General features: G+C 35.6%; 1 protein-coding gene across 2 annotated transcripts in view; it reads left to right on the top strand.

Moving 5' to 3' along the window:
• The window catches only part of LOC121371282 (dynein heavy chain 6, axonemal-like), a 118,716-nt gene that overhangs the window by 58,934 nt on the left and 36,207 nt on the right, over positions 1–23,575 (top strand). For both annotated transcript variants that reach the window (XM_041497060.1, XM_041497059.1), the window contains 13 exons: positions 5,448–5,703; positions 8,406–8,568; positions 11,060–11,295; positions 11,807–12,082; positions 12,655–13,007; positions 14,079–14,207; positions 14,626–14,714; positions 16,391–16,610; positions 19,013–19,183; positions 19,629–19,796; positions 19,970–20,059; positions 21,479–21,676; positions 22,785–23,150. In XM_041497060.1, the coding sequence (XP_041352994.1) occupies positions 5,448–5,703; positions 8,406–8,568; positions 11,060–11,295; positions 11,807–12,082; positions 12,655–13,007; positions 14,079–14,207; positions 14,626–14,714; positions 16,391–16,610; positions 19,013–19,183; positions 19,629–19,796; positions 19,970–20,059; positions 21,479–21,676; positions 22,785–23,150 (2,715 nt within the window). The remainder of the gene's footprint in view (positions 1–5,447; positions 5,704–8,405; positions 8,569–11,059; positions 11,296–11,806; positions 12,083–12,654; positions 13,008–14,078; positions 14,208–14,625; positions 14,715–16,390; positions 16,611–19,012; positions 19,184–19,628; positions 19,797–19,969; positions 20,060–21,478; positions 21,677–22,784; positions 23,151–23,575) is intronic.

The following is a 23,575-nucleotide window of genomic DNA, read 5'->3' as shown; positions in this document are numbered from 1 at the left end:
ATCTACAAATATTGCATTGTAATGTTTGGGTGGTTTACCAAAACTATCGAAAAACTCTGCTGTATTATTATTATCAAAATAGAACGCCACCCAGTGATAACCAGGTAGGTGAGATGGGTCTGTGTTTACAATACACCCCCAAGGGCTCCGCCGTTTCAAACGTGGTAGTGTGTCGCTCGAGTAAACACCTACAATGCGTGAACGTAAATCTGAGTCACAGTCAATCGCACACTGAATCTGCTTTCCATTCATGATCTATTTGACAAACACGTTCCTGGTTTGATCAATTTCGATCAAGCTGGGGAATTCACCATACACTATACAACTCACTGTCTTTGTTAATGCAGATTTAAACTGCACTTCTAACCTTAAGTTACCGTTTTTTAATAAACTTAAATAATCAGAGTCCACGAAAACGGGTTCAAGGTTGAACACAAACAGACCATTTCCCAAAGAAAATTCAGTTCTTTCAATATAATTTCCACAATCCAGGTTCCAGCTATTAACACCTTCAAACAAATTCACGTAGGCACTGACGTCATCTGCTTCGACTGGTCGACCGGGGACACTGACACCATCCAAATATAAGCCCACCGTTTTCACGAATGAACTCTGGAAGTTAAACGGGTTCTTTGTGTATGATCCACTCACTCCGTCACCGTTGACAAAACCAACAATCAGTCTGTTTGGACACTGCGACTGGTACACACTGTCCCACACGTAACTCTGTTGAGAAGACGGAATACTACTCATTTTAACTTCGGTTTTAGTAAATGGGTACAAAGCGTTAGACTTTTCAAACAGCTTGTTGTGTGTTAAAATAAGTGCACTGTTCATTTTCAGTTTACATATCTTGAAGTAAATATCTACGAGTTCGATCTTGTACTCCTGACCGGACTTCCCAGACATCAAACAAAAGGGTATGGAGCTCCGAAATAGCTTAACTGTCATATCAACCCCATTCACCATATATCTGCCCATGTTAAAAATATCTTCACACAGGGGACCTTCCATGGTAACCGTTTTGGTGTCTGCAATGTGCGCTCCTCGGTCCGATACTCCAGAATTAGTACCAGTGATAGGATCGGTACTTTCGATGTCTGCTTGTGTCTCTCCGACGTCCTTGTAAAACATCTGAGATTGTAGTTGCGATTGTTTAGCTTCAGCGCCATAATTCAGTAAGGTTTGAATGTATGCTTTGTAGGGATAATGATTGTTCGCCGAACTCACCAGCTGACCTTGTAAGTACACAGCGACTTGCGACCACAGAGCTTGCATGAATAAATTTACTGGGGCCACATGTTCGTCCTTACCCAAAACCGTTCCATCGGAATGACTCACTTTCAGTTTAACATGTAAACGACTTCGTTTCAAATCCACGTAGTCACTTCCACTATTTGCAATTTGAAATTCTACCGGTGACGAATCTGTAATTTGACTAACAGGTCTAACATCGACGTAGTAATGTTGAAACACACTCGTTTGGTATGGGGGCATAGTAAACAGATCCAAAGCACTAGGTAAACCTTCCACAAAGTCTTTGTCTGTAAGGAGTGACATATTGTTTGTTGTTGTTGTTGTCGTTTTATACAAATATATCTTTTTCACTAACAGCTGATTTGTACTTCGATGTAGGAGCTCGTTTTTTCTGTACTGTCATGCGTCTGACTTTTTTGCTTCTGACAATTCGATCACCAGATTTATGTTTTATAGCCCTGGTACGTTCCTGTTCAGCTTCGGCCCTTTCTACAACATCTTGTGTTTGTGACGTCACTTCTATTTTAGGTTTGTGCTTGTTGTCCCCGTCACTGTTTACATGTCTCGGAATCATTGGAATCATATAAGAAAACCACTTATGCTTGTAATTCCCAACTCCAGATCCAACCTGCTTATTTGACTGAACAACATTCTTTGTTCGTTTATCAAAATACTTTAACCATTTATTAACATCAGGTACGTAAAGTTTTCGATCCATGTTAATTTACTCTAAAAACGGATAATGTCGTAATAGTAGTGTCACACTCGTGCTCTCTTTGATAAATGAAACCGGAACGCCTGATGTTGCTTTTATACGTATTTCGACATATGAACTCTCTGTCACTACAACTGCTATATTCCACAGTGTGTTAAACTCGTAACGTGGACCGTCTCGTAAATCCACACGTCTCAGTAGAGGTACAAAACTATCACCTACTAGACTGCTGCCACACAAATTACACAACACATCTACTTGTAAATCGTTCATACCATGAAGGTCAATTTCTCCAAAATTCAAATCCACGAGAGACACAATCCACACACCTTCAAAAGTTAACCTCTTGTTTAACTTTACGCGAAAGTGATAGGGGTTGTTGTCAGGAAACACTGATTTAGAATCCGAGCTCTTCAAAATAACGTACTTCTCCATGCTTCACACAGTTTTCAGTTCTCCTTCTTCTATGTACGAATCGAAGCTAGGTGGCCACCCTAACCACCGAACCAAATAGTACACTTTCCCCTTCTCCTTCTTCTTTTTTTAACACTTTTTCGATTTTCCACAGAATGTCTTGATTTTTATTTACTTTCTGAAGTTCGGCCGTATAAAATATACCTTTCAACACTTCGTCGTGAAAATCTCTCAGTCTGTACACTGGAATACTTTGTCGTCTTCTTCTAGAATGTATTTTAAACAACTCTTCTGTCCACCTCAAGTCCTGCTCCTTTGTGAATGATTTACGCAAATAGCTGATTCTCGTTAAATCACCCACTTTAAATAAAAAGTTTGCCAATGGTTTCTTTACTTTAAGTTTCTTAACCATGGGCTCGACGTACAGATGACTCCACACTTTAATTTCGTTCGCTTTAGTTACATCAACCGGTGCCCACAGTCCCAGTGACGAGTGAACTGTATTGTTATAATTGTGTACTAGATCTGCTAAAACGTCTATGTATTTGTGTGTATTGTTGTAAGTCGTAAAACGCGCGATAAGACCCCGAAGCGTCCTAATACTTCTTTCTGCGAAATTACTTTTGATATCTTCATTCTGCGTGACAATCAGTTTAATGTTTTCTTTTGATAGAAACTGCTTGAATACACCTGCGAACTCTGTACCTTTGTCTACCCGAACTTTCTTGGGTATGCGTTTGTCTTTTAAAATAGTTTTGAAGCCTTCTAACACCGTCTCCGGTTTCTTGTTTACAAGGGGTATGGCCCACAGGAATCTCGAAAGAATGTCAATAGCTATAAGCAGGTACCTAACACCATCGTTGTCTTTTGAATGGCGACTGACGTCCATTAAATCCATGTCAAACATCTCATCCTTTTTGTTAACCCGTACTCGGAGACGCTTGAATGAACGGTTCACTGGTTTGTAAAGACTATACGCATCTTCGTCATTTAACCACTGTGTTACCGCTTTCAACTTATATGTTTGTAAACCACGTCTTTTTAAAGCACCGTAAAACTTCTTCGGTCCGTAGAAAGCTCCAGCGTCTCTCGGTTTTGTATAATATTTTTCAAGTCCTTTCTTGTTACGTTCATTCTTTTCAGTGTTAGGGTTCACTCTGGATGACATGACTGAACTAATGTATTCTGTGACATTAATTTATACGCGCAGACGATCTTCCAAACGTAGTATTTTAAGTACTTGATCTTTTAAAATGTTCATCCACTCTACAGTTTTAACATTCATATCCAAATAGTCTTTGCATTGATACTGACACAAAACAAATCCTGGAGTGTTTAATAAAACTGGATCTGCATAAACAAGACGTAACCACCTGTCAGTAACTACATCCTCGTTCAGTTCAACCCATGCTGTTGTGAAATAGCGTTCGAGCATATCCTCATGATTCAGTGTTTTACAGGTGTGAGTTTTCTCCTCCTCGAACATACATCCCATACACATTTCTTTACAGAATCGCTGAATCAGTTTACACACTTCAAAGGAATAACTCAGAGTTAACAAATTTTCCAGGCATTTTCTGTTATCAACTGTATCTACTTCATCCACGAGCACACGAGTTGGTCGTATTTTCTTGATTATTATTAGCTTTGTACTGCTAGTCAAATCGCAGAAGGAACGTTTGGCATCCATCTCACATTCAGTACGACTCGTAAACCAACAAGTTGATTTTTTCACTATTGTTTCATTAAAACTGCATTGTGATTGTAAAATATATTTCCAACTGAAGTAAACATCCTGTTTCTTGTCGTTGTGATTCATCTTTGAACGCAATCGTTACAAATAATAAATAATTTCACTTCTCTTTATGTTATAACATATATTCAAATGCAATGTTTAAAACGAGTGTTACGATTGGTTAATAATAATAATAAATAACAAATAAACCGGTTTCAACTGGTTTTCAATTCAAAATATTATTTCATCATTGCTAACAATAAACCTTTCAAAGCATATTTATATAAAGTTCTTTGTACCCATCACATTGTGACAACTAAAACCAAGCAAACACAAAAGACTGACTCAGACTATCTATAAATAATACTATAAATAATACCACTTAGTTCCCATTGAACTTTCCCGCCCAAAATTTGAAAAAATGCCAGTCATCCTTTTTAAAAAATGTCAGTCATCCACTCAGCACAATAGGTGCACTTCTTTTGTTCAAAAATCCATTATTCGCTCCATTGAACCGGAAAAACCAATTATACGCTCCACTGAACCGGAAAATCCAATTATACGCTCCACTGAACCGGAAAGACAATAGGTGCACATCCATTGTTGCGGATTGGGGACCCATTGTTCCGGAGGTGCATATCCATTGTATTGGAGGCGACTCCATTGTATTTCCTTTGTTGTCCCCGCTACGTACAAAATATACTACTGACCTCAACCTTTTCCAACCCATTTCCACCCCACCCACCCCGTTCTGCCCCAGACCAAGTCACTGGCATAATGATCAGATATTATGCCCTGGAGAGATGTGTCTGAACCTTAATTGAATATAGGCACGGAAAGATATGGTATCAATATGGTATGCTATCCTATTGCTACTTTGTATAAAAGTGTAAATGTTTTATCCTGATTCATTTGTGTAATGTAAATGGCAGTGTTTGCTAACAGCAGCTAACTTGTAAGTTAAAAACACAGGTCTCAGTTTTTACCTCTTCGTGTAATTTAAAAGATATAAATACATGTGCTTATACAAGTTCTTATTTTATAATATTATTTTCTGCACATCCCATAGGTTTCATATCACTCTATTATTAGTACGTACAACAAACATGGTAATTATTTACTTAGACTCTATCATATGATATTATATAATTTTGGAAAACAGAAATTTGACCTCTAAAGCACATATCTGAAAAACAGAGTTCACAGCATAACGGGAGTGCTTGTTTGAGCATGTATGATGACAAGTGCAATAACAATTTATATAATGATCTGGTGCTTTATATTTCACAAAAACATATATGAAGTCTTTGAACTTTTTATTCCAAGGACCCTGTGGATCTAGGTTGGCGTCCCTCTGTAAAAACATGGTTGCAGCATCTCCCGAGAGACTTGCCCGACAGTGGGAAGCAGCACCTGCAGGCTCTGTTTGAACACAGTATAGAAAAGGGCTTGGCATTCCTGAGGAAGTACAAACACTTCCAGATGATCACCGTCCCAGAACTCAGCATCGTCTCCAGTCTCTGTCATATCCTAATGGCTTACCTTGATTTTATCAGCAAAAATGGAGGCTTTGGAAATCCAGGTAAATATCTTTTGCCGTTATGTTTTTTTCTCTATTATTTTATAGGGGACGTAAAGCACTTGTGTGATGCGCAGTCAGTCTGAGATCGATCCCCATTGGTGGCCCATTGGGCTATTTTTCATTCCAGACAGTGCACCACGACTGGTATATCAAAGGCCATGGTATGTGTTATCCTGTCTGTGGGATGGTACATATAAAAGACACCTTGCTACTAATGGAAAATTGTAGTGGATGTCCTCTCCTAAGACTATATGTCAAAATTGGCAAATGTTTGACATCTAACAGATGATGATTAATAAATCAATGTGCTCTAGTGGTGTCGTTAAACAACACCAACTTCTTCTTCTCTTATTTTATAAGGATGGTTTGGCAATGGGGCATTATGGGGTTGGTTGTATGGAGCTTAGTGATTCCCAAATGTCTGTATTGTTTTACAGCTGAACTGGAATGGAATGGGATGCGGGTGATAAGTGGCATTCTTGTAACTTTGGTAAAACAACAACAACCCATAACCAGACTTAAATTATGTGTGCCTTGCATATATCTTAAATTTAACACATCCTTTCATAATGTTCATAATTTATGGTGCTATATTGCAGACTAGTGTTTTGTTACCAAGTAAAGTGGAAGTGTATACACAGTTGCAATCATTTCGTATAGTCTGTTTGTGTCAAAAGGGAACTGATGAATTGGCTTATAATTATGTACTAAATAATTCTAAAACTCGTATAAATATACAGTATTAAATTTTAAACCCATACCAACTGTCATAATATTTTTACCATAAATTTAAATGTAAAAAAGCCTATATGATTTGGTTACATGCCAGTTGATTGCATATTTCCCTTTTGATGCAAATGAACTATAGTAATGTCACATCTATGTACATATTTAGCCTGTACTCTATCTAGTACAGAGATCTGACTTTGGGATTGCTAATAGTTTTGTCATATAAATGTAGCATCATCATAATGGGTTCAAATAGACGACAGACGACAGTATTTAATGAATACTTTTTTAAACCAAAAGGGGAGATCATTCTATAATACAGTTCTAGCAACAATATCAGAGTTATACCGTTAAAAGGTAGCTTCAATTTTCTGTGACTGTACTGGGAATACAATTTTCTGCTTATTAAGACAAGGATCATTATATAATATAGTTCTAGCAACAATGTCAAAGTTACTGTATACTGTTATCTATATTTAAAGATAGTTTCAGTTTTCTGTGACTACTGAGAATACAACTTTCTGCTTCTTAGACAAGGATCATTATATAATACATTTTTAGTAACAGTGTCAAAGTTATCGTTAACTATATTTACAAGACAGCTTCAGTTTTCTGTGACTGTGCTAAAAATGCAGTGTTCTGCTTCTTCTATAAGGATCATTATATAATACAGTTCTAGCGACAATGTCAAAGTTGCACTATTAACCAGGGGTGGGGAAAAGCCCTTTTTTCCCGGTCTGGGACCGATTCTCGATCTCTGAGACCGAAATTATTTTTCAAAAACGTGCGTTTGCCGGTCCCACTTTTGTCATTCTTGTCGGTCCGAAGCACCTGTCCGTTTCTATTATAGGAACAAATTCCTATCCGCCAATTGGATCGGCCTGCCCAGACATTGGCATCTTGTGCATGATTTAAAATAATAATAAATAAATAAATAGTGGTCAAAATTGACTGGTGTTTCTGACGTCTGTGATTTTAAAGTCTGCCATAAGTCGGAGCTACAATCAATCTACTGCCACTAGGCTAGACATTTGTCAAAGCCGCTGTGCTGGTCACGAGATAAAACAGACGTTAACAATAGCATCATTCTTGGTGAGAAAGCTACCAAGGTATTACACTCCAATTAAAACAAAGGACCCAGAGTTTGCAACTGGTCACAATCAACACGTTAACGCCTGTGTACGGAGCTCTGTCGGGTCGAGTGTCAGAGTCCGAGGCAAGGGGCTTTTGTGAAATACAAACTGCTTGAAATAGCATAAAATATACTGAAATAATCTATAAATGTGTTTCTTGTTGACTGTTCAATGTAGTGTATCAAATAATTATAAAGGACTTTAAAATTTAAAAAAAGGTTTACACCTCTTTTTTTTTAAAAAGTGGGAGTGAGTTGGAATAGCTAAACCGGCTATCTTTAGAGCCAGGAGAGGTCAAATGTCATCCAATCGGCGACAACGTTATTAATTGCTTTGTCTAAACGTGTGCCAGCTCAAGTTGTCAAACGCTCCAACGGTGTTATTGTTTATTAATTTTCAGGACTACTGAATACTGGTACTTTTTATACATATATGGGAGTTAAAATGCATAACTTTTATTCCTTTTTTATATTATTTATTCCATTATGTAAAATAAATATAATAAAAAATTTTTCGCTGATGTGATCAAACATTTTGTTTTTCTTTCATGTTTTGATGTTTATCGTTTCGCGTTCATGATTCAAGATAAAAATATACAAATGCCACTATGATTTTGTTTTTAGAACACTATTTGGCAAATATCACCTTTTAAATGATTTTATAATTTTTATTTTTATTCCTTTCTTCTTATCCCTCTACCCCCCCTCCCCCCGGTAGTGATGACATCAACGTGGGACCGATTGACAATTTTATTTTTCCCCACCCCTGCTATTAACTATATTTAAAAGATAGCTTCAGTTTTCTGTGAATGTACTGAGAATACAATTTTCTGCTTCTTAGACAAGGAGGACCTGCGCCCACCTAGCTCTGACAGTCGCTCTTCAAGTCGAGGTTCTGCGTATGGCACATCGAGTCGTGCCTCTCGTGCTAAGAAACGTGGAACTAAGAAGCAGAACAAGTTCAACTTGGCCACCATGGATGAGAATCAACCAGCTAAAGTCAGGTACAATGTATATGGTGGTAATGTTAAATAATAAACATGAAATTTGTCATGTGATACCTGACACTTTGTGATATTAACTCTTTCCCTCCCATTCTCGACTGCAGTCGAGATGCTCAAAACTAACATAAAAACCCATTCTCAACTGTAGTCAAGACGCAACCGGTCTTCGAAAACACAGTTGTCAACATTCACCGGAATTATCTATCTTGATTCTGTGAACGCTAAAACATAGAATGACAATCGAACATGTCAAGTGTATTTAAGCTGTTATAGCAATATCAAAAAGAAAACAAAAAACGGTCTAAATTTGTGGAATCGTTATTGATGACGTAACATGCACATGGGTTTGATTTCACGCTATTTGTATACATTTTTTTTTAATGAAGTTTTGTAAAGGATATATTTGCCGAAAATAACTAATAATACAGACTTTGAAGTAGATGATGGATGGGATTACTCATCATCGATTAAAAGTGAAAATAAACTTCGTGAAAGCATCATAAACAATGATGTCATGGATCGTGATCGTAGGGTTTTTAAAAAATATGTTTAAAGTATTAATTAAGTTCTGTAAATTTTATTTGCACAGTTAGACTCACTAAGATGTCCTCTAAAGTATGACATACATCAGAAGAGTGCTACATTAGTTGTTTTCTTACAATTTGAGTTTAAAACATGTAGGTTCACAATTACATATTTCATGTTGAAAACTTGGGTCAGTGATGACTTTTTCTGGTTGTAAAGCTGGGTGGATAAGAGTTAAACTGTCTTACTACTTCAAGCAATTAGGCATTGAAATAGTGTCTGGTAACCCATGTACATATATCTGTTAAACTATTTATGAAATTGTCATTTCCATGTTTTTTACTGTTAAATTCCTTGATGGAAAAATTAATACATTAATGTCCCTATATCTTACATTCATATCACTGTTCTCATTTTAAGTATTTTTGTATGTGTATTGTTTACCAAATTTATCGTCTTCACAAATTATGGTTTCATCTTAAAAATAGACCTCGGTGACTTAATTCCCACAACTGTATTGGTGTACAAGAATGTAGCTGTGATTCAGTCCAAAGCAAATGTGGAAGTTGGGAGTTAATTGCCATGATTCCATACAGAAGTGAAACAAGAAGCCACCGTACTATTTTAAATTAACAAATATAGTACAATTTGACTGTTTTAACACAATGAGTTTGGATACAACATTAGGTGACTGCTTAAAGGAAGAGTAAACTCAAACATGAGCCTTATGTGTTGGAAAGATGCATACCCGGACCACCAACACATACTGACACTTTAACAAATGAAAAACGTGTAATTTCAGAGTTAATAAAAAAAAACGTGATTATTCCTGCTAACTGGGGGCAGCCATTTTCTTTTGTTTTCGAGGTTTTCGGTATTCTAGCTGGGGTGAAGTGACATATCTCCTACCAACTCCTGTATGCACAGTGTAAACAAAAGCAGTAATTTACGACAAGGCGCTTTATGTAAAGGAACATACATGACGTGATAATATTATCAACTATTTAACTTAATCTGTTTCAAGTTGCAGTAACGGAACGAAATGGGGTTATAGTATTTTTCTCTGTTAAATAATTCAAAGGAAAAATGTACACTATTAGGCCTATTGGTATGCTACGTTGGAGCAAAAACGAACACCCTCGATACCCAAGTGATAATTTTCTTTTCTTTGGGACTACGTAATTGGTCAGTTCTGTGATTTTAGATGGGAAAGTCTACTTAATCAATAGTTTTACAGAACCATTTATAGTAATAAATCATGTCGATTACCATTTTAGGGGCGACAGGTTATTACACAATACCGGTATGTATTTTTGTGTCTTGACAGCGGTAATTAATATTGGCTTGTCTGGTTACCTATCAAACATACACCTGCCAATCAGATCACAGGTAGAGGCAACTAACAGAATAAACCAATTAACTAAGAAAACACTGCATATCATTTTAGTATGAAGGTTAATGCATGGACAAAACATGGTACAATTATTTCGACTTGTTGTGTAGCCACTTTGACAATGGTGGTTTATTTTGTATTGAAAAATAATATATACTTATTGCTGGCTTCCTGGGATGGATATTATTAAAGAACATTGCAATGCATGCCTATTTTATCATCCCGCAAACAACAGATACATTGGTTTCTCTAGTTCTAAGACTCATTCCTGACGTTATGCATTAAGTAATACGTAAATACCGGCTTGCCAAAGGGCGTATTCACTGGAATGGAACAAAATGGCTGCACCCATTATATTATAATAGCCGTCACGTTTAACGGTTTTATTAATTAAATATAATAATATACTTGTTGATATTAAGCAATAATGTGCATTATATATTGTTGAATATGTATACCAGTCCAAAAGCCTTGCGCGAGCATTCCATTAATGCACATTTAAATGTTTAATACATCATCTGTTTTGAAACTAAAATGCATATAATAATTACAGTTTTGATTTAATTATTATAGTACTGCAAAGCAATTCTTTTTAATGAAAAGTCCTGGACAACTGCTGAACTTGCTGGGCAAGCTGTTTGTGTTTGCGTTTGCATGGAGTATGGGTGGAACTCTCAAACGGCAGGAGGACAGCGATGACGATGATACGGTGAACCGCCGCGGTGCTGACAAGATGGAGAGAGAGGTCAACATCTGCTTCGAGTTTGACAACTTTGTCAGAGAAGTCTTTGAAATAGAACCACCACTTGGTAAGAAAACTGATTTAGATATTGAATGTTTGGTTTCACATACTACTTTTTTTAATAAGTGTTCAGGGGCTCGCACAAGGTGATTTTAGTACTAAGATCAATAAATAAAATGGGGCCTGACATTTCCATGGATTAATTTATCTTGTTACTAACAAGAACAAAAATTAGTTTTGTCATTGTAGTGTCATTCAGAGAGAGGCTTTTGCCCAAGCCTTCTGATTATTTACATTTGTTATGTTTTTCATGAATTCAAGAAGCTTTTATGCTGGGAATGACCTCTGAATTTGAATTAAAATATCTGTTAATATACTGTTAATGATCTACCTACAATACCATGATTGTGAAGCCATAACTATAAGAAAGTTCATTATAATTGTTGAAGTATTATTTCTTTCTGTTCCATTTATGTTGTAGCATATACCAAAAAACCCCTCATTTAAATATTTTTATTATTTAATTAGTCTTTACTCTTTTTTTTTTTTACTTACAAAAATTCATTCTGTTTTTACAGGTATCCGACTACCTGCAGGAAGCAGAAGCATCTTCAGTTACTTCATAGACATGGAGTCCGGCCACTTCATACCCTGGGATACTCTCGTGCCGTCCACAAAGTCCTTGATTGAGAAGGGACTTGTCATCACGATCGGAGAGACAATGGGGGTTATGACGGACAACAAGAAGGGCTATGAGTCAAAGGAGGCTGAGATTGTCCCCACTGTGGATATCCTGAGGTTCTCATTCCTAACCAGCTTGCTGGTGCTCAACAAGCACCCAGTCCTTCTTACAGGTGATTTCAAGTAATGGATTTATCAACATTTTTATGACATGTATTGATGGTTGGACATACTCGGGGTATGGGGAGAAGGGGATAGTTGCCCCAGCCCCAGAAAAATAAGAATTTTTTTGTTCCATTTTTAGTTTCAAAATGCAATTTTTATTTTTAAAATGTTGATTTTGTCTAGCTGGAGAAGACTATACTATTGGTCCCCCCAGTTATTTTAGGTTACAAATTATCCTGTATGGTGGCATATGTTAGGTTGTATTTTAGTAGTAAAATAATTTCTAAACATTTATATAATGACCTGTATCCTTTACCTTTAAGAGTAGCCCATGTAGTGGTGACAGCAGGTTTCCTCTCAAAATCCGTGTGGTCCTTAACCATATGTCTGACGCCATATAACCATAAATAAAATGTGTTGAGTGCGTCGTTAAATAAAACATTTCTTTCTTTTTCTTTCCTTTACCTTTATAATAATTAATAACTTGGAAAAATAAGTACTTATCTCTTCTTTTACACTAGATATTCTTTTCTTAATGCAAATATTTATATTACATAATTGTTTTAATACATCATAATAGGTGATTCGGGTGTCGGCAAGTCTGCTATAATCAACTACATGCTGAAACGTCTTGAAAAGGAAGGCGGAACCTCGTTCAATTCGGGGACAATCTTGGGAGATATCTTCCAGTATTCAGAGAGGCAGTCATCCATTCTGGAGAACATCAGCATGCTGACAAAGTTTGGGGATGACGACAATGATAAGAATATGGATGAAATACTCGGTACCTCGAAACCGAAACTGAACACGGGAATACTGAGCACCACAATCCAGTTCTCTGCACAGACGAGTTCTGCTCGACTCCAGGCCCAGATCATGCACAAACTGATCAAGAAAAGCAAAGATTCTCTGGGAGCCCCAAAAGGAAGGAAGGTCTGTACTGTGTTCATTAGTAGCTTCTATTTTTTATCGCATTTATATTTCAAGTGAAATAATTTGCATTTCTCTTTACGGATAGTTTTAGCAAAAATGAAAAAGTGCAAATTATTTCATGATCAATGTAACTTAATTCAAAATAGTGGAGAGTATCCTATTTGCTACAGTGTACTTGTTAGTAGTGTTTTAAACAATGTTTGTTTGTTTGTTTTATTTAACGATACCATTAGAGCACATTGATGATTATTCATCCGCTATTAGATGTCAAACATTTGGTTATTCTGACATATAGTCTTAGAGAGGAAACTCGCTACATTTTTCTACATTTTTCCATTAGTAGCAAAAGATCTTTTATATGCATTATCCCACAGACAGGATAGCACATACCACAGCCTTTGATATACCAGTCATGGTGCACTGGCTGGAGCTAGCAATAACCCAGTGGGCCCACCAACGGGGATCGATCCCAAACTGACCGTGTATCAAGCGAGTGCTTTACCACTGGGCTACATCCCGCTCCTGTTTTAAACAATGTGGCCTATTGAATTTATTACAAGGAATGGAAATTGACAACATTCTTGTTGAGTGAACAGCTAAGCTATGGATACATACTAAGATATTATGAACCATATAAGTAATAAATGCTTCTGTTTTCTCCAAGGCACTAAATATTATACAACCAGATGTAACCCAGTATGTAGACATCCATTGTATTTGGCACACATAATTTCTGACTTGCCTGCAAGGATGAAAGTCATAGAATGTAAGATATCGGTTTTTCTTACTTGATGGTGATGGCTGTTAGGATGTTTTTTAATACTCTCTTTTAAAGTTACAGATCCCAGTTCCTGAGGTACAAATCTTTGCAGTTTCACATAAAATATATTTTAAGCTACTACAAAAATATGCCAAATTGATAATTTTGACAAGAAATTGTAAGTATGAAATGTACAATTTAAAGGTAAGCAGACTATAATAGCCAATGATATTTGACACTAAGTAGTAATTATGGCCAGTATTTTTAAGCATATGTTTTTTCTATTTTAATTATGTGGGATCTTTTGTCAGGTCATTGTATTTGTGGATGATCTTAACATGCCAGCCCCTGAGGAATATGGAGCACAGCCCCCACTGGAGTTGTTACGGCTGTTTTTGGAATCTGGCGGATTTTATGATACCAAGAAAATTGTTTGGAAGGTATTTATGTGTACAATATAATTGACCTTTTGCAAGCTTATACAATATTTTCTTCGTATAATCCATTTTATTTTGGTAATGTTTGTTTATTTATATTACAATGATCATTGTACGAATATGTTTTGGATTTGTCTAAAAACAAAAACAAATTGCCCACAAAAACCCCCAAAACTTTCAAACTTACTCACAAAAGATTTCTCTTTCCAGTATACTTATGCTTGTGTGTCAGGCAGGGAATAAACATGGTATATTTTAACAGGAAATAATTAATATATTTTTATTAATGTGTTTGATGTTTTTCATACATTTTCTTTTTATGCATATTTATATGCCTTAATTTGTTGTAGTTCTAAAGGAGTAATTGGTCAGTTTCTTCAATAAAGATAATAAATTACTTTTCTTTTTCTTTTTTTCTCAGGACATTGTTGATGTGACGCTAGTGTCAGCCTGCGGTCCACCTGGAGGAGGCCGTAACCCAACCAGTCCACGACTTCTCAAACATTTCTGGTATTTCACTGTTATTTTCAGTCAATAGTTGACAAATCCAAACACTGAATCAATGTCTTGTCTAATTCATTTAAGTTTGACAGAGCAAGTAAGTTAGTATGAAGCTAGTTCTTATTTTTTTTACCAGTTTGTAGTTTTTAGTTATTTGTTTCACTTGTTTACATACATTGTCACTCTAGGTACATGAAAGTGATATTCACATTGCATGTTATCACTGTAATAGACACTGCCTAAATATATGAAAGATTTATATAATTTAGCTAGATAAGTAATGCTTTCAGACCAGAGCATTTTCACATTTGAGGATGTCTAGTTAGTGCTGTAAATTTAGGCATTTAAATGCATGCTGAATCTTGTTTTCATGTAAAACTGTGGATTTATTTATTTTCATTAGACTAAGTATGAATGTTCATGATTTTACTTCTAAACTTTAATTCCTATATATATACATACACATCTGTGGATTTAATAATTAAACCTTGTTGTTATAAATAAGCATGGCAATACAGAAAATATTTTAAATATCAATAGTATATATATATATATATATATATACCGTATTTGACCGGAAATAAGCCCATGTCTTTGAATAAGCCCACCTCCGTTTTGATAGCATTTAAGAAATTAGGCCCTCATTCGTAAATAAGCCCACCCCCAACTTCGTCACCTTATAAATAACATGAAATTGCAAGTTTGCTCAAAGTTCATTTAAAAGGTCATACCTCCTACAGATAATTAAACACAAATGTAACACAATATTTTACCACCAGTGAGATTTAGCAGTCTAACAATAACAGTGTGTAACATTGTTTTCAATTTCATGCCTGCAGTATTTCTCTGAAGTATCCAAGCCAAGTATGAACTAAAAACCAGTGTCTATTTTTACCACCACACTGGGTCCGCAGTTAATGCTAATTAAGCAAATACCGTATTCTGATTGGCTAAGAACAATGACCTTAGATTGACAATTCTTTGCAGTGTAAGCTAGCTGCCCGTGTCAGCAACGTGTGTATAGGCTATTGAGTTTGTTGTTAATTGCTGTTGTTTTAAGTCTTCTCAGCATTAAATTTTGGATGTAAATAAACAGCACTGGTAAGTAATTGTAACATAGAAGGTGTGTTTCTGATAATTAGATACTAGTAAAAAAAAACCCAATTTAATTAATAAACAGTTATTATTTATTAATAACAAATGGAACACTAATTAATAGATGTGCTACTGAACGTTTTTTGGTTTTTTTCCTAGTTCATTTAAATATTGTTATTTATTTTAATTATTATTATTAAAAAAAATTTCAACAAAACTGGCCCCTTGTCTGGGAATAAGCCCACCCCATGCCAAGCTCACAATGAGTTGTCTTGGCCCCCTGGGCTTATTTCCGGTCAAATACGGTATATATATATATATATATATATATATATATATATATATATATTATAAACAAAATTTAAATTAAAAAATATATTCTTTTCAAAATATGCCGTTAAAAAAGATTCAATAAACAGTGGACTTTGACCTTTTTATTAGAAGTTTATTTAACAAATATTAATTACCCCGAGAATGAATCCACAGAATTCTCTATCTTTGCATAATCAGACATTCATCCACTATGGGTATGGCTTGTTGTTTGTGTTTACTATTTTCTTGACTCGCTGTTGTCTGTGCTCACACTGTAGCATGCTGTCACTGCCGACTCCTTCCACGCGTTCACTGCAGCACATCTACCAGGTCCAGCTGGGACGCTTCTTGCAGGACGGTGAATTCATGCCCGAGGTGAACGAGTGCGTGTTCTCGTTTGTGTCGGCCAGCATTGCTGTGTACTACCGCATGTGTGGCAGCATGCTGCCCACCCCCACCAAGTCACATTACACCTTCAACATCCGAGACCTCTCAAAGGTTTGAATTTTTGATGTTGTTATATATTGGTTTTGGTGTGGCTGCAATACAGGTTTGATTAGTGTTTATAATATCCCTATAATTATTGCTTTTGGTTTTTTATTTATGATTTTTTTGTCTTTCTGAGATATGGAAACTTGTACTTCAGTTTTTAAAATTTGTGCTTAGCCTAATATATTCTTCTTTATTTCATGAAGACTGTAATGAACATTTTGCTATAAATATCTTTAGCATTGCCTTTTGTTTCACAATATTTATATTTCTCAAACCACCAGTAAAATTAAGTCAAAACAATATATGTGACCCGCTCTGGCGAAATCAGTCGCATGTCGCAGTTGTCGATTTTGCGTAATGAGGCAATTAGTGAAAAAATACACTACCTTGTGAAAATTGCGATTTTGACAGAAAACAGTACCTACATGTTTAAGTTATCATTTCAAACTACCCTCGTTTAATTTAATAATGTCTAAATACTTTTTATTACGATTTTTAGTTGAGGTTATTATTCAGAGAGTCGAAACAATGGTCCGAGTTAGGCTGTTCTTTGTTAATTTTTACCACTTTGAATTGCGGTAGCCGTTTGGTGAATAGCTTCATATTTAGTATCAAATTGCGCCAAAATAATTCCTCTACACCATCCTTTCAGTGACGTGTGGGTATGACTTAGCTGTAAGCCAATAGGAATCGAAAACTGACCATACACAAACTAGTTTGTCACTAGGCAGACATCTTAGCTAAGTGATATACGCCTTTTGATTGGTTACTGACAAGGTCATTGCGGCTTTCTGGGTAATTGAAGCATTCAAGCTTACAGTGGTTCGTCGAAGGAAAACACAAAGGAAGAAAAAAAAAAAGATGGCTGCGCCTACGGTTTTTGTTCGAAGAGCAATTTTTAAATGTGAATTTATGTACCATTCCAATCAGTTATTTTACTTTGTGATGATCTTAAAGTGAGTAAAAAAGACGCTTTTCTTGCTAGAGCTTTCAGTGAGCTGAACAGTCTATATTTAAGTGGAGCCAATTTAGTTAATGAGTGGACAAATGTAATTTTCCGATTATTCCTGGGATGTGGACGATCACGATGACGGGACGGAATTTGAAACCAAAATTTGTTCCTGGGTGACCCAGGATGTGACTTTAGGAAAATGACGTTAGTTATTTCAAGTAAAAAAAAAACAAGACCAAAAAAATAAAGGAAAAAAAAGAGGAAAAAATTACCGACAAAAAAACCCACACAACCTTCCATGGATTATCTCTGGAATGTTAAAACCATCTAAAAGTTATAATAATAATAGTTTCACTCTGTATATTGTGTTTGACTTATTATTTTAGAAATTTACTATCTACTGGATTTTACTGCTTAATTTATAATTTGGAGCTTATATAGCTCATAAATTTGCAAAATGATTTAAAAAAAAAATAATAATAATTACTATGTATTAAATTATTTAATTTTATCGTATTTAACCACCCTTAACCTACAAAACCTTTTTATTCATATAGTTTATGATTTAAACTTAACGTGTGCAAAATTTGAGAGCTGCACCTTTATTTTAAGGATATTGTTGCTATGGTGTTTTGATACCAGTGACCAAAATCCAGGACCTTATCTTCGGTGGCCATTATTTCAAAATAATGATCTCACATATCACCGAACATTTTTTGCTCAAACTCTGTCAAAAATCAGTATATTTTAATAATTTTTGCACCACATTGAAGCTGAGACTCTACAGGTTAAGAATATGAATAAAAGTCAAATTTAATTTTTTGCGACATGTGACTGAATTCGCCAGTGTGGGTCACATTAAATTTTGTCTAGTTAAAATGTTGGGATATTATTTTCATGAAAGTACTTATGGTGTTAGTTGATGAATGGTATATGTTATAATTTGAGTGCATTATTCATTCATAGGAATGGACTGCTCTTTCTGAATTGTGAAATGCATGTTTATATGTTCACTGTCATTGCATGTTTGTGAAGTTTTCTATGCCCTTTTTGATATGGCTATTTTGTATTCCGTGCATATATTAATGATTCATAATATTTGCAGCTATAAAATAATAGTTTTAACTGGAAGAGAAACTTTGATTAGTGTGTTAGGTTTGGCATACTTACAGGTTTCAAACTGTCAGTATATGACTCACACGTGAATGTAATCATTTCTTTATTGTCTGTATTATTATTATTATTTTTTTTTATGAATAACAGTCTTAAAGATATTAATTAAACTTTCTTGGTTGGTGGGTGGGTGGCTGATGAATGAATGAATGGATGGGTTTTAGCTTTTGGGTGTTATGAATGCCACCACAACTTATTTACATTTTAATGTTATATTGTTTATTGTCATTTTATAAGTTTCACTGCAGCTTCTTGTTACAGCTAGGTTCACTCTTCATTGCAGGTTATCCAGGGTCTTCTTCAGGCTCACAACTCTGTCATTGTAACCAAGGACAACTGTGCCCAGCTGTTTGCTCACGAGGCCACACGAGTGTTCCATGATCGACTGATCAACAACGAAGACCGACTCACGTTCAACGAAATACTCTCTGATAACCTGCATGACTATTTCAAGGTGTTTTGCTGCTTCATTTACTTCATTTAAAAAAAAAATTAACTTGATTTTCTTGCATATATCCAGTTATGGTTCAAGCGTGCTATCCTGGGCATACCTTGTCTCTCTGGGATGTCTGTTCAGGACAGAGAAGTCTTACACCTTGCCATTGAGCCATTAAAACTCACTCTGGGTGGGAGCTAGTATTGGAATGCTAGTGGGATATTTACCAGCCTTAAGACCAATAGATTAAAGCTGTAATATTGATGTCAGTTTTATTCTTAAAATATGTAGATTGGTGGATAACTGTTGAATGATCATCTATATCCCTTCCCCCATGGTCCCTACTTGGTAATGTTTTGATGATTTGTTTTATTTTTGTATGAGATGTTAAGATCTACATGTGCTGTAAAAAATATAATATACTTGCAGAAATTTTATTCACTTCTGTGTTAAATTTTCACAGGTGACATGGTCTGCAGAGAAGCTAATGAATAATTCTGTCCTGTTTGGAGACTTCTTTGACATTGATGAGGAAGTAAATCGACACATTTATCGACCTATTTCAGACTATGCTAAGCTGTCTAGGGTGCTGGAGGAACTGCACATAAGAATGCACTTTGGCAACATTGAGGTAAATAGTCTCTGTTTTTATTCTTGATTTTACATGTTCTGTCAAACACTTGAATTAAAACTTTTAGAGCAGGTATTAAATGCTACAATAAAGACATGCATATTTATGAATGAACTCATAGTAGTACCTATTAGTATATTCTCATTACAGCTTTTTACAATCTTTTCTTTCAGTCGACCCAGTTTGTGTTTTTCAAAGATGCTGTTGAGCATATTCTGAGAGCGTCTCGTGTGTTCAGACAACCTGGGGGACATCTTATGTTGGTAAGATTTCCTCAATATTGGGGAAAGAAAAATATCTTTTTATACTGACTGTATCATAAGTAAAGTTTAATAAACTTTTATGTATGGATAAACAGGGCATAAAATGTGGCACGAACGATTTTGTTGTTCGTCTGTTGACACGAACGACGGATTGTTCGTGCAAAAACTATAATAGCTCGTCAGAAAATGTAAACTTGACGTGTTTTGGCTAATATAACTATTTTTGGAATAAAATAATAAGAGAACGAGTCTAGCATTGCAGATGTGAGAAAAAAACAATGTAACAATGCAATCTGGACCGGAACGTTTATTTGGGGAATCCCCTTTTCGGATTTTGTTTTTTACATCATATCGGCTTTTGATTTACAAATGACGTCACGACTTATTAAGAGCTGTATTCATAACGTCTGGCACTTTGGTATGTTATGCTAAAACTGAGCTCATGAAAGGAGCATTGAACTGCAGTTTAAGATACATTGTTGATATATATGTTTTACTTTTTTTTTTTAAAGGTATGTAATAAATACAGAACCTCACATACATTATTTTCGCTTCCTATTTATTGCACACGTTTATTGTGAGCAAGAACATACCACTTGACTGCTATGCGTCTCGTGGTAAATATTCTTGCGCACAATAAACTTGTGCAATAAATAGGAAGCGAAAAAAACGTATGTGAAGTTCTGTATATTTATTCACTTTTTGACACCTGTGTGGTTACGTTGAAATATATGCATTAATTCTGAAACATGTATTGTAATGAAAACAAGTACAACCCTTGCTAAATCAATTTATTAAAATATGACATACACAGCGAAGAAAATAGTACGTTTAATAAGGGACTTTAAAATAACGAAGTGGAAATTAGAACATGATGAAACACTGAGTTGCAGCATCGATTGGATTGATCGAGGATTTGCAGAACTTCAAGTCTTTCCGTTCAGAAATCCCCGTTTCGTTCAGACTACTGTAACAGAACCGATGGGGTAGTGTGCTGAAATGTAAATGGCAGCTTTCAAGTTAGTCCCAGCATACCAAATAATAATAATAATTTAGTATTTATGATAAGAATTTGGTGAAAAGCTACGAAAATCGCCCATCTTAGATTCTCATTTGATTACCGTTGCCGGTTAACCTTTTCATTTGTATCTGAACCACTGGATATTTTATGCCCTGGATAAAGCCTAATTAACGAATATATAAAAATTTTTTACTTTTAAAGGATTAAATATTTAATGAATGTATTATATTATTGAAGCTATGAACATAAATGCTCCTTCACTGGTGGCTGGTTTCCCATTTTACTAGATTTTCTATTGATCTCTGGGAGATAATATTGTTTTTAACAGTTTACCACTTTGCAAAATAACACAACATTAGACTAAACACATTTGCTAGCAGTGTTTTATTGTTTTACAGGTTGGAATGGATGGAACGGGAAAGTCAACCATTGTCAACTTGGCTGCCTATATTTCCGACTGTGAACTGTTCCGTTTGACTCTGAACAAATCGTACAACATCCCTGAATTCCGTGATGATCTGAAGAAAGTGTTTCTGAAGACTGGTGTCCAGAACAAAAACACAGCTTTCCTGCTAACTGATTCTGATATTGTAAAGGTACGCTGGTAGTATTTCTCATTATTTAATGTCATGGGGTTTAGCTTTAAGATTAGAATTTCTAATTCTTTTTTTTTTACTTCATTATTTTTTCCCCTTTTCTTGTATTTTTTAAATGGGTGTGGGATGAATTGGAATTGTGGGTGGTTAAAACATTTCAACCCCTGCAATTGCCCACAGCAGTCGGCAATGCTGTGGAGTTTTCAATTCTCCATGGTATGTTTTGCTGTGAATTTCACCGGTATAGTTTATTCAGTAGGTATTTTCTTAATTGCAGATGTTGCATTTACATTATATTTTGATAGTCCACATAGATAATAGTCAGGGATTTACCTTGTTTTTCTGAAATGGGGGTCCCTTGGATTCACCTCTTTCTTTTCTGGGGGTCCCAACCTGAAAACAAAGAGTCCCAAAACCACACAAATGACAGAGAGCTGCAGACAACAAATCACGTGTATACTATATATGTTTCATTAAAGTAAATTTAACAAGCTGTGTTGTTGTTTTTCCTTTCGGGAAATCAATGTCGGCATTCATTGTTTATTCTTTCAAAATCAACATTTCACTTTGATCTGTATAATTATTTGAACCATTTCCTGCAAGCTAAATGACACTCACAATACCATGCGTTGTTTATGAATCGTGCTACTTGTTTGTTAATGCAAATCAGAACATTTAACCAATGTGTTTTATTCGCCCGGGAATTTCCGATTGTGTTCGGCCTGTTGACGAGAAGTTCCGAATGATCGCAAATCCGCGATCTCTTTCTGGAAATTACCAACTTTACATGATTAAGCTCAGCAAAGGATAAAGATGCAGTGTTCCCAGAGATTAAAACTTTTTGTTTTCGAGATGGGGAATCCCCATTTGAATAAGCAGTTTATAGGTAGAAAAGAAATAGTGTGTTACACAGAATGATCGATCTTTGATAGTGGACAGGGTTACTGAAAATGTCAGATATTTTATGCGTCCCACGGGACGCAGTATCTCTATTTTTGCGGGTCCAGTTAAGTTTTAGTGCGTCCTATACGCAAGTTTTGTGCGTCTGGTAAATCCCTGGATAATAGTGTTACAGTAACTATATTTTCTTTTTATGTTCATATGTTAGGAGAGCTTTCTTGAGGATATCAACTGTATTTTGAACTCTGGTGAAGTACCCGACCTGTTTGACAATGAAGAACTCGATGGCATCACAGTCGACTTGAAGGGAGCTGCATCGGAGGCGGAGGTCCCCGACACCAGAGCAGCCGTCTATCAGTTTTTCCTGCAGCGGGTTCACCGAAAGCTCCATGTCGTGTTGACCATGAGTCCCGCTGGTGGTGTGTTCCGCCAGCGGTGTCGGATGAATCCTGCACTCATCAACTGCTGTACCATTGACTGGTACGACAAGTGGAGCGACGAGGCCATGTACAGTGTGGCTCAGGTTTTCTTTGAGAACACCGAGTTCATTGCTGATTCTCAGTATGACATTGAGGTGAGAAGATTTTAGTTTTTTCTTTTAAAAAAATTAATTTGTCCTTTATAAAACAAAATGTCTGAAAAGGGTTACTAAGTGGTGTAAAATGGTGATCTGTTATAATCAAAATCATATTTTTCTTTACAGATAAGCAATCTCAAAAAACTATTTACTATTTAAAAAGTATTCATTAAAGTGGAATTGAAGTGTTAGGAATTTTTATTTAGTGTTACATTTTATGATCATCAGTATGTATCAATAACTCTAGGAGAATTCTTCAAACCATCTTATGTTTTTGTTTGGTTTAGATCCTATATGCAATATGTATTATGGCAAAAACGACCCTTCCTTTCTTTTCTTTTGCTTCCTTTTGAGTTAATTTTTTTTCTTTCTATCTTCCTTGACTGTCATGTGTGCCATACACCTGTAATTTTCCATCAGCT

The sequence above is a fragment of the Gigantopelta aegis genome, chromosome 4 (genome assembly GCF_016097555.1).
Source record: "Gigantopelta aegis isolate Gae_Host chromosome 4, Gae_host_genome, whole genome shotgun sequence".
Lineage (NCBI taxonomy): Eukaryota > Metazoa > Mollusca > Gastropoda > Neomphalida > Peltospiridae > Gigantopelta > Gigantopelta aegis.
Note: the sequence above shows the minus strand (reverse complement) of the source record. Positions and strands in the feature narration are given on the sequence as shown.